A 12,563-nucleotide genomic window follows, 5' to 3' on the forward strand; every position below is an offset into this window, starting at 1 on the left:
TTTTAATTTGTATTTCCCTAATGACTAATAATGTTAAGCACCTTTTGGTGTGCTTTGCTTTCCTTTTTTTTTTTCTTGATGTGCTTAATTGCTGTTTGTATATGTTGTTTGATCTTTATATATGCCAGGATACAAGTCCTTTGGTAACTGTGAACACTTTCTTCCACTCTCTGGTTTACCTTATCATTTTCTTAAACTTTTGCTCTTTAAAAGATACCATTAAGTTTTAATGAATTCAAATTTAATCTTATTTACAGTTCATGTTTTTTGGGTATTATTGTTACTCAGTGTTACAGAATTTTCTCTTACGATTTTAGAAATTTGATAGCTTTAGCTCTTACATCTACATCTGTGATCCATTAGGAGTTGGCTCTTTAGTATGGTGTGAGAGAAAGATTGATGTTCATTTTCTTCATTCCAATATCCAATTGATCTAATCCCATTTGTCAGAAAAACTTTTCTTTCCCAATTGAGTTGTCTTGGTATCTTTGCTGCTGATCGGTTAACCATACGTTTGTGGGCCTATTTCGGTAATCTCCATTCAGTTCCAGTGGTCTTGTTGGTAGTAACAGTCTCCATAGTGTAGCTTGATAGTCTTGAAATGGGTTGAACAAGTCCTTCAACTTTGTTGTTTTCAAAATTGTTCTGGCTATTCTAAATCCTTTGCGTTTCAAAATAAATTTTACTCTTAGCTTGTTAATTTCTACAAAAAAGGTCCTCTGGAATTTTAATTTGAAATGTTGAATCTATAGATCAATCTATAGACATCTCAAGAAATTGCTGTTTGTCAGTTATACCTCAATAAAGCCGGGGGAAATAAAGAATTGAGTCTTCTAATTATGAACGTGCATGCTATGCTTCTTCCTTTATTTAGGGCTTTTCAGTTTCTCTCAATAATGTTTAGTAGTTTTCAGTGTAGAGATTTCCCTTTGATAGATACCATTTCCAGTTAGCTAAAGAATTTCTTTTAGCATTTCTCCCAGAGTATGTCTGTTGGCAGCAAATTCTTAGTTTCCTTATATGAAAATGCACTTAACGTTTGCTGATTATAGAATCTGGATCAACTGTTCTTTTATTTCAGTGCTTTAAAGATATGCTCTTCCACTGTTTCTGGCCTCAGTCATGTCTAAAGAGAAATCTATGGTTATTTGAGTCATTGTTTCTGTGTATAATGTAGTTTCTGTGTATAATGTAAAGTGTAGTTTTTCTCGTGCTGTTTTTAGGATTTTTTTCCCCTCAGTTTTCAGCACTTTGAATATGATGTGTCTAAGTGTGTTTTTCTTTTAGTTTATTCCATTTAGGGTTCACTGAGCTTCTTGAAAATGTAAATTCATTATATCTTTTGCCAAATTTGTGAAAATATTGACTACTATTATTTCAAATTTTTTTTGCCTCTATCTCCTCCTTTCCTTCTGGGTCTCCAATTACATGTAATGTTAAATCTTTTTGTATTGTCCCACAGTTCCGAGACACTTGATGTTTTTTTTCTTTTTTCTTTTTCCTGTTTTCATATTAGATGATTGCTATTGAACAATTTTTAAGTTTACTCCTTCTTTCCTCTGTCATTTCCATTCTATAGAGCCTGTTCAGTGAGGTTTTTTTTTTTTAAACTTTTAGATATATTTTTCAATGATAAAAAAAATTTGGTTCTTTTAAAGTTTTTATTTCTCTGTTGAGAATTCCTATCTTTTCATTTATTTCGGTTATGTTTCCTTGACCTCATAAAGCATAGGTATTAGCTGCTTTAAATTTTTAAAGCTCTTTGTGATAGTTCTAGTATTTGGGTTTCCCTTGTTAGTTTTCTGTTGAGTATTTTTAGATTGTATATTAGACATTGTGATTTTTGTGTTGTATGGAGACGTGTGTGTGTTTCAAATCTTAGTTCATTTTTCTAAGCCTTTGCCACATTGGTTTGAATCTGTCCTGTGTATGCACCCTTCAGGGATCAGTCTTTGTGAGACGTGGGTGTGTGGTTCAAATTTGAGTTAAATTCTCCAAATCTTTGTTGGTTTGAGGGTCTGTTTAATGCAGGCATAGTTCAGGGCTTAGGCTGAGGCTTGTTTATACACAGAATCCAGAAATCCTTTCTGGTCGTCTCCACCCCAGGAATCTCCCTGCACCCTTTCTTTATCATTGGTTTAAGGAGTTTGATGTTGGTATAACTTTGCTGGTTTTCTTCATGTTTTTGTGCTTGAGATTCATTGAGCTTCTAAGATTTTATGGGGTTTTACTTTTCATTAAGTAGAAAAGTTTCGGTCATTATTTTTTCAAATATTTTTCCTATCCCCCTCCCCACTTTTCTTCTGGGGCTTCAACTACAATTAGGTTAGAAAATTTAATATGCTGTGTCTTTCTGGTCCTCTTTCCCTGTGTGTTTAAATGTGCTATGTCTTTATGTCCATGGGTCTTTTCTGCTGCTGTATTAAATATGCTGTTAATCTCATCCACTAGCTTTTTTCAGATATTTTAATTTTTTTGTCTCTGCAAGTCTAATTTGGGACATATAGTCTTTCATTTCCCTTCTTGTTTTCATGTTTTTTCCTCCACCTTCTTGAACATATGGAATGTATTGAATTCTACCTCTTTCATTCCTGGGTCAGTTTCTACTGATTGATTTTTCTCCTGGTTATGATTCCTATTTTCTTTCCTGCTTACTTGAATGCTTGGTAAATTTTGATTGGATGCTGGACATTTTGAATTGTATGCTTTCGATGTTGGATTTTATTGTATTTTTAAAAATATCATTATCCTTTTTCTGTGACACACTTAAGTCACCCGAAATTCATTTGATCCTTTCAAGGCTTCTATGTAGGCTCTGTTAGATCAGATTTAGAGCAGCCTTTAATCTGGGGCTAATTTGGCCTCATTTCTAAGGCCATATTTGATGCCCTGTGAATGAGGAAGCCTTTCTACTATGGTTCATTAAAGTACAAAACGTTCCCAGTCCTGTTGTTTTCCTGTGGTTTTTCCCATGGCCTTGAGGTAATTTCTTCACATGCTTCCCAGATCTCTGAAGCTCTCTTTCTGTGTAGCTATCTTTCCCACAGTATTTTTCCTCGAATTCTAGCCATTTTGGTCTCCCCATACTCGATTGGGCAACTCAGTGACATTACTGAGCTCTCTCTGGGTTTCCTCTTTCTCTGCCACAGTCTGGAAACTCCCCAGGCAGAAAGCTGCAGCAGTGCGAGGGCTCATCCAGTTTGTTACCCTGTTCTCAGGGTCGCTATTGTCTACTGATTGAAAACCACTATTTTATATATTCTGTTTGGTTTTCTCATTCTTTAAGACAGATTTTTAAAATCTGGTCTCTTTAATCCATTATGGCAAGGAACAGAAATACTCATTCCATGTTTAAAATTTATTGACACACTCAAGTTGGGATTGAATTACCATGGTGTTTGTTATTGTTACTTTTTTCCCCAGTTGCTTACGTATCCACCCAGACCTGTGTTTTAGTGAAAGAGATACAGAAATTGTGGGTTAGGATAACTAGTGTTTTACGATTCATTTCCTCCTTTATTTTCAGATTGTTTCTCTTGGAGTAGTAAAGGACACACATACACAGCACGCAATTTACCAAAAATAAAAAGCGTGTGCCATATTGCAGTTCCCGTGGTTGAACTCCTCTCAGTGAGGTCGCAGTTCTAAACTTAAGAATGGTCTTCGTGTGAATAAACTTACTTCTGTCTATGGGGACATGTTAGAGGCAATATCCTGGTGTACGAGTAAGCTTAAAATTGTTTCTGAAATACTAGCATACAGTTGTATATGTCACAAAACACGGTCACCACTGCAGTTAGTTGCTTTTAGGGAACAGCCGTGCTTGATTTGTTATTTGATTTAGTACTAAATATAATCGTGTCTCCATTAGCGTTGTACAGCAGGAAGCCCCGAGTGAAGAGCTTTCCAAAGACGAGGTCATTCTGAGGCTGAAAGTGGAGGTGCAGCGTTTGCTGGGCAGCAACTCGGTGAAGCGGCATCTGGTGTCTCAGTTACAAAATGATCTCAAAGACTGTCGTAAGAAAATCGAAGATCTCCAAGTGCAGAAGGATGAAAAAAGCATTGAGGTAGAGGTTTGTAAGGCTAAAAATCATTTTAAAAAGACTTAATAAAGAAAAGACTTAAAATTTTCACATTTCAGTTAAACCTTTGTCTTTCAGGGATTCATTGGAGTTTTTTATTCTTACATTTGCACAGGGAACTATATTCAATATCTTGTAGTAATCATTTGACTTTTTTATAAGTAAAGTTTAAAGAAGGATATGCTACTTAAAAGAATATGCTTTCTAGTTACTCTTGGCACTGAGTAAATGAGAGGCAGTTAGGTAAAATTCCTTTACCACAAACCCAAGGAAGCATTCTACGTAATAAGGTGCCTGCATTTCTTCAAGATTGGCTTGTACCAATAGCAGTCTAAAATTTGGTTAAATTTTCCACGAAAAAATCCTGTAGCTTTTTGTCTGAGATTTCTCTAGCCCATGTTCTTAAAACAAGTCATTCTCTATGCAAAAAAAATTAATTACATGGCGGTGGTGTTAACAGGTGGGAAAGGCACCAAGTCAGGTATGTCAGAGTCAATCTACCTTTATATCCTTTGGTTAGCATCCTTGCTTTATAGATGAGGAAAATGAAGCTAGAGGAATTTGTGGCCCTTCTGAGGTTAGAGCCAGTCTTTGGGCAAATTGAAACTAAAACAGTGGACTAATAAGTAGGTCGGAGTTATTTCCCCAAGAACGTGCTGTCGGAGATCTTTCGGGCTGCCCTCCTTTACCATCTGCCTTTTTCACCCTTTCCTATTTTCAAATCTCAACTCATCTCTATTCCCAACAGAAAGTCATACATAAAAGACCTAGTAACTAAAAGGAAAGGGAAGGTGAAAAATGAATGTAGTGTATTCCTTTTCCTTTTAGATGGAAATAACATTTTACTTCCTGCTTTTATCTCCTGATCCTTTAAGCCAGGAGTTGTATTCATTAAAACAGTCCTATTAGAGCAAAATGTGCAAGATGTTCCCTGGTGCTTCTTCTTAATGGAGTTTTAATTGCATCTAGTTTATTTTCCAGAAATAATGGTGTGTTTTCACTGGGAAAGCCCTGCCTGCTGTGGTTCTTCCCTCTGAGTAACTACATTTGATGAGCACGCTGATTCCAATGTTAACGATCAGATGAGAAATGGGACAGTGTGCTTCCCTCCAGCATGCTGAGCATTTTTAAATCAAGCTGTTTCCTTATGTTCTTTAAAAAGGATGGGAATGAAAGTTTGTGTCTCAATTTGTGTTAGAGTTGACTAGTTGAAGCATTTTGGTGAGACTGTGCTACGACCTAGGAGAGTAAGAGGCTGAGCTGGAGTCTGCACCTGAGCTCAGGTATTTTGGTACCTTGTTCAGTATTGAAATCACCAGCGGCCTGTGCTGGTAAGATTCACTTTCATGTGTGTGACGGTTGCTGGGGGCCGTGCCTTATGTTGTGTTTCTAGCCTTTGCCGGTGCCTCTGTAGTCTGTTTCATCAGCAGAGCGAAGGGAGCGCTCTCATCTCTGAACCCTCTTTTTGCCCAGCTAGCCTTCTGCCGCAGTGATTTCTCAGCAGTCTACATGTAGCTTTTTTCTTGAAGTGTGCTGTCAGCCCTTGCGGCCGTGTCTGTTCCGCTTCACCTGATGATGCTGGGCTCTCTTGGGAGTATTGTCTTGATAATCCTCTGCATATTTGCTCAGTAAATATTTGTTGAATTACTACACATACTGACCCACTTCCTGGGTGGGGAAAAGGGAGAGGAAGTAGTAATTTAATCAATAGGTGTTTTGTTTGTTGTTGCTTTTTAAATAAACACTCTAGTTCACAGCCACCTAATTAGCCCATGGACACCTTCAGGCTTTTCCTTTTGCCTCCTATTCCCACGTCTTTTCTGATGGAGCTTTCTCTTCAGTCTGTAAAGTCAGAAAGCGGGGTTAGGAGGTATGTGGAGGGAAAGTTTATTATTCAATGTAAGCTTTTTTTTTTTTTAAAGCTGCTCTGTGCAAGGTCTTGTGGGATTCAATGATGAAGGAAACAACGGCCATTCCATGAAGGAACTTAGAATCTAGAGCATCACTATCCAATGGAAATATAGTGGTGCCACATACATAATTGAAATCTCCAGTAGCCCCAGTAAAGTAAAATAGGTGAAATTGTTTGAATAATATATTTCGTTTAACCCAGTACATAAAAAATATTATCTAATCAATCTGTGATTAGTATAAAATCATTAATGAAATGGTTTATGTATTTTTGTGGGTGTGCTAAGTCTTTGAAATCTGGCATGTGTTTGCTACTTACTGCTCATTTGTATTTGGACAAGTCACATTTCAAGTGCTCAATAACCATATGTGGTTAATGGCTAGCATATTCACTAGTACAGATCTATAAGGAGGTGGACATTCATAACTCTGTATAGTTAGGAAGCTGCTGGTTGCAAAGTGCCATGAGAAGGAATAACTAACTGGGCTTGAGAATGGTAAAGCAGCCCTAGTGAAGTCTGCAAGGAGGGAACATTTAATCTCTGTCCTGAAAGATAAATCCATGGGAGACGGTGGAAAGGAACATTTCAGCCTGGAGCAGAAGTATATAAAAGGATGTAACAAACAAGCTAGAATTCTATATTATGTAAATTCAGTCTTTCTGAAATCTTTAATGAGGCTAAAGTCATTTAAATGTCTCAATGTCAACTTTTAGAAAGAATGATCATAGCTAGCTAGCATCAAATCCTGAGCTTCAAGAGATGGTGTTGAACTTCTGTCCTTGCTACAGGGATGTTAAGAGAAAGAAATCATTAATTTAAACTTCCTGAATGACTTTTTAGAGAGAAATAGGCCATCAAAATCCTCCCTTAAAGTCCTTTCTTCGTATTAAGAAGGGCAGCAAAATTATTTACTATGTAGTTGTATTTGACATGATTCTCTCGTGTTTTAAAGGTACTGATATATTTATTGCTTTATATACATACCTTGTAGCACATTTTATATTCATTTCTCTCCCTCTTATATAGAACAGTTTCAAGTTATTGCAGAGTCAATGGTTTTGTTTTGTTTTCATGTCATGTGACTACTCATAGCAGAGCTACTTTATGGCATTTCCAGGATAATATGTGGTGAAAATGAGGAGTCTGCCCATTCTGTGCAGACTATGCGATGATCAGAGGTGGATCAAATACTGTGCTGTTCATTCCAGTTGAACAACTGGGCCATTAAGGTAGAATGTGGCAAAGGCCATAGGAAAACCAGACTGACTTACTAGCAGTCAGGAACCACATCTACACTGAATTTTTTGTAAGCTTAATAAATAAAACACAGAAGTCTTTCTGTGTCTGATACTTAATAGAGATCGTTACCTTACCACAAGCTGTGGTTAAAGCTGTACTCTGATTCCAAGGGGCTTGATAGGCAATATTCAGTAACCAGCTCAGAAGGGTCCTAGCTAGAATCTTTTTAGATGTAGAAATTAGGAAGATAGTATAAGAGTTGTTATATTACATTTCTTGTTTTCTTGAAGATAATGTCTTCAGTATTCCTGCTTTAGAGAGAAATTTTATTGTGACGTTCAAATGGTCCTTCTCTTTGAAAGGTGTTCATAAGAGTTTTGTGCTAACAAGTATAAGTACCTCGTCCCTGTGTGCCTGCAGCATGAAAATATGTCAGGACTGAGTGTAATAGATACCATGGAGGTTGTTTTTCAGGATATCAGTAGGATGTTACTTTGATTCCTAGTATAAAAAGTCACCAGTGGGGAAGCACAAATGAGTATCATAAATCCTCCATCAAGTGGAGGCCAGGTTAGAAAAAAATGAAAGCCATTCTAGTGAGTCAGTAAAGTCCATTGAAGCCTTATTAGCACCCCCAAGTCTGGAGGCAAGCTAACAGGGTAGGTGTTCTTGGCTCTCCCCTCTCCTGCCTGGGGTAGGAGCAGTGGCTTCTGGGAAATGACGGCAGGTGGGAAGGGGAAGGCCAGCAGCTGGAGCCGGCTCCCTGTGGAGGAAGTGAAGAGGGAACTGGAAGACTGAGCCAAAGCCTTGGCGTTCTGTCACCCCCTGTAGGAAGGAGATGCACATACCTCCCTCTCCCGCAATGAGTAGAATGAGCCTTGGTCGAGGGCATTCTTTTAAAATCGAAGAAGAGAAGTCTGAGTTGAGATAAACACAAAACCAACAGATAAAAATAGAGTAGATATTTCAAAAAAAATTCTTTGTGACCCCTTCAGTGAACAAAGAACTCATAAAAGTGGACAAAACACATAAGTAGTAAGAGGAAAAAGCAAAGTTATATGTATCTGGGAAGATGAAAAACAGAAGAACAGTTGAAGGCAGGTAGGAGGTTCCCTCTGATGGGAGTACAAGAGATGCAACTGAAAGAACTGTTAGAGACCCTCCCCCATCAAACACAGTAATTGTTTAAAAACATCACTGCCATTGGCGGTAACGAGGGTTGGACAGACTTGCACTACCTGACAGTGTACATTTGTATGAACTTTCTGGAAACAACTTACCAAAGTCTATAATGAGTACCTACTGCATAAAATATATGAGTTCATATTGATTAAATACAGAATTAGAGTCTATGCCACACCTAGTGGGTGAGGGTATGAAGAAATAGAATATTTACATAGTCTCAAAATACTTACTGTTAATTACAAGTGGCAAAATAATAACGTTGTAGTGGAGGTGCCTGCAGACACGACCTTCGACCCTTATCGGTTGATCACCAGTGATGAGACGTAGTGATGTCGTGTGTCTCCTGAAAAGCACACACATCAGTTCTGTGGCATTTGTGCCAATGCAGAACCTGAATTTAATAATGAAGAAACATCAGAAAAACTCAAATTGAGGGACATCCTACAAAATAACTGATGGGTACAGGTACTCTTTAAGAACATCACGGCTTTGAAAGACGAAGACTGAAGAACTGTCCTAGATTGCAGGAGACTAGTGAGACGTGACAGTTAAAGGTAACATGGAATTGTAGACTGGATCCTGAACCAGGACAATACTGTGTAAAGTTTGTGGATTGTTAATAGTATTGCATCCTAGTTAATTTCCTTGTTTTGATAATTGTCCTGTGGTTATATTTGGGGACAGTAATAAAGGTGTACGGAAATTATTTGTACTGTTTCTGCAATTTCTTTGTAAGTATGAAATTCTTTCAAAACTAGTACTTAAATTTTTTAAAAACCTGAAAAACTCGTTTTTACTTTTAGACCAAAACAGATACCTCAGAAAAACCAACTAATGAATTATGGCCTGACTCTTCTGATGTGATTACCAGAGATGATATTCTGCAACTTAAAAATGAAATTCAAGTTTTACAACAACAAAATCAGGTGATTAAAAAACTTTACTATGTTTTGTGAGAATTTTCATGGCCTCTTTAAAAGGCTATAACGGACTTTCAAAAATACAGAGGCAATATGAGTTAGTAGACATGGACATTAACAGATGATTAAGGACATTAGCAGGTGATTAAGGATTACTACTGGTCATGGGGCAGAGTCTTCATTGGAAGGTAAGTATAAGCCCAGTTTCCTGTCTGTGTGGTAGCATGGCTAATAGACGTGTTCTTTCCCCCCCTAGTGAGCTCCTGACCAAAAAGTAAAATGTGGCTTATTTATATGGTTGGGAAGACTATTGTATCTAAGACTTATTTTAAAGCATCAGTTAGCCAATGCTTCTCGGCTGAATGTTTTCATGTATTTCAAAGTAAATACAAAATTTTAACTTTTACTCCTATCAGGAAGCTACTTGATACATAAATGAACCTGTTCTTACAAGGTGTGAGGAGACTTTATAGAATTATGAAAATGATGTTATGTCAAATAATGTTATAGGGAAGGAAAGCACAGAGGATGCCAGAACATGAAATTAGACTAATCAATAAAGATGGTGTTTATTTCCTCTAAGTGCTTTATTCTTTTGTATCCAGCAACTTAAAGAAACTGAAGAAAAATTAAGAAATACAAATCAAGACTTATGCAATCAAATGAGACAAATGGTACATGATTTTGACCGTGATAAACAAGAAGCTGTGGACAGGTGAGGTCTAGCAGAGGCCTGAAGCCTGTCCTCTGGACTCCCTTCCCCTTCCCTCTGCCCCTAAACCCATCCTCCTCTCCTGGCCAAAAAAATTCAAGAGAAACAATGGCATGGACCCTCCCTGTTGAAATCTTAGGTTGGAGAAGGTGAGTCCCTGGCTTCTCAGTGTAGAATTTGGAACACATTTTCCATAGAAATAATGTTATATAGTGGGTTGGGTTCTATAGAACCATCAAAACTGTGGTTCATTGAAATAGTATAGCTTAATGGCTTAACTATTTTTTATATAGAAGGAATCTGTGGGAGGAAATATGTCTTCTAAATACGAAATCATAAACTTGGAGACAGACTTTTGGAACATAACTTACGTGTGAGTTGGGTACTTCAGTATTTGTGTTTAATATAGATGACTTGGAGTTTTAGAACCACACCCTCTATTTAATTAGTTTTTTTTAAAATAAACAAAAGTCCTAACGTAGACTATTACCAGTTTGAAGGATTGGAGCATTCTCACATCCCAGGTTTCTAACTTTTCTCTAGACACATTTGAAGAAAGAACATTTTGAAGATTCTCATAGGATCAGCTGTTGAAAGTTAATTATTCCCACTTTTGGTTGGGGACGTCGAATCTGACCTTAACTGTGATTTGCTTTAGAGGGAAGGAGTGTGGAGGCAGGAGAGGTGTTTCCTGTAATCTGGGTACTTACTGCCTTAGATTTCGCTGTCCTCCGTCTGTTTCTAGGTGTGAGAGGACTTACCAGCAGCACCATGAAGCCATGAAAGCCCAGATACGTGAAAGCCTGTTAGCAAAGCATGCTTTGGAGAAACAGCAGCTCTTTGAGGTTTATGAGGGGACTCGCTTGCAACTTAGGTGAGAATGAAAGAGTTTAACTGCTCTTTAAGCTAAACTTAGGTGTTTTTGTGGTCATTTAATTGCTGGTTTTGTGTATCCGAGGTCCGACTTAGATAAGGTGAATAAGGAGATGGCGGCCGTGCAGGAATGTTACCTGGAAGTGTGCAGAGAGAAGGATAATCTAGAAGCGACCCTCAGGAAGACCATGGAGAAGGAGCAGCAGGCTCAGGAGACAAAGGTACAGGACAGGTTCATGTTGTGTTCAGTTCATTTCATTTCTCACTGGAACCAGTACACTCGCTCTCCCGTGGAACAGGGAAGGCATCTGTACTAGCCTCTCGACTTGGGGCTCGTTCACACTCGTACAGCCCACAGAGTACCATAAATATTGAAATGATAATTGAAGCCCTCTTTGAAAGTGGCATACCCATAGGGGAAAGTGGTTCTTCCTTAGAGATGTATTCTAAGGGACAAAAGAGAGATCTAAAGATAAGCAAGAGTGGACACCAGTCACTTTGAGTCTGAAACCCAGGGATCCTCCCTGTGCGTGTGTTTGTCGGCTTCTCCCGTGCTTCTGCACAGCCTTGTGAGCACTGCACAAAGCATCTGCTCGGAGGCGTCTTCCTCTGACCTGCTGCTCTCAGTACCTAAGCATCCTTCTATTCTGGGAAAAGGGCAGGAGTTTGAACTTGGGTGTCATGATAGGGAAGGTGGTGACGTGGAGCTGTGGAGGGGAAGGTCACTGTGAGTGTGACCTCTTTCTGGGGCGCTCTCATTTTCCAGGGGAGCTGGAGGGGCTGCAGTATCCTCTCTCCTCCTGCCTCAGTCCTCCAAGTTGCCCTTGGTGAGTGTCCAGGAGGAAATTCACATGTAAATAGCTGCCCCTCCTCTCTCCTTCCCTGTCCTGGCCCAAGCCTCCTCCAGAAACACGTCTGACTCTCCCTTCCACTTTGGACCAGTCTGCAGACCACAATTTGAAAGCCACCTGCGTCCAGATTAGAAAATATTTTTCAAGGCTTGAGCAAATGTTCTATACAGAGGTTTCTGAGTAAGTTATAGTAAAGCTGGCTCTTGCTACCACAGACAAAAAGAATGGTAAACAGCAGGTGGGCAATTCAGTTCATTTAATATTTTGATTATTTTTGAATAGGTTAGTAAGGTAAAAAAAATGCCATGTATACATACCATCTAGTGGAAAAAGAACAAAAAGCAGCTGTTTGAGTTAAAGCTGGCAATATAGAAGTTAGAAGGGCTCTTAAATTACCAAGAAATTAAAGATGTATCTCGGTGATGTTTAAAAAAATTAAAATAGGGAGAAGACCCAGTGTGAGTCTTTTCTTTCCTTCCTTCTTCTTAAATATATAAATTGGCAAGAACCTCAGAGCATTCTCTCAAAGAGGTCATTCTTTTCAAAAATATATTTTCTGGTACTTTTAAAAGAATCAATTTGGCTGTAAAGCTGAACCTCATGTAATTAGTCAGTAGTAATTAATGGCTGGCACTGACTGATGCCCTGGCTCATGAATGCTTATACATTGGGGCAAGAGGAGGGGTAAAACTGCTATTTGGCCCTCCCCCCAAAGCTTATAGATTAAAATTGTTTTTTAATTTTTAAATTGTCATACAGTAAAATGGACTCATTTTCATTTGGTGTAC

General features: G+C 38.3%; 1 protein-coding gene across 7 annotated transcripts in view; it reads left to right on the top strand.

The window, feature by feature from the left end:
• The window catches only part of CEP152 (centrosomal protein 152), an 86,171-nt gene that overhangs the window by 41,308 nt on the left and 32,300 nt on the right, over nt 1-12,563 (top strand). For 6 of the 7 annotated variants that reach the window (XM_032481228.1, XM_032481233.1, XM_032481231.1 and 3 more), the window contains exons 13-17: nt 3,872-4,073; nt 9,223-9,345; nt 9,945-10,054; nt 10,797-10,925; nt 11,010-11,145. In XM_032481228.1, the coding sequence (XP_032337119.1) occupies nt 3,872-4,073; nt 9,223-9,345; nt 9,945-10,054; nt 10,797-10,925; nt 11,010-11,145 (700 nt within the window). The remainder of the gene's footprint in view (nt 1-3,871; nt 4,074-9,222; nt 9,346-9,944; nt 10,055-10,796; nt 10,926-11,009; nt 11,146-12,563) is intronic. The other variant, XM_032481232.1, reaches the window with a different exon arrangement.

Source organism: Camelus ferus, chromosome 6 (genome assembly GCF_009834535.1).
Source record: "Camelus ferus isolate YT-003-E chromosome 6, BCGSAC_Cfer_1.0, whole genome shotgun sequence".
Lineage (NCBI taxonomy): Eukaryota > Metazoa > Chordata > Mammalia > Artiodactyla > Camelidae > Camelus > Camelus ferus.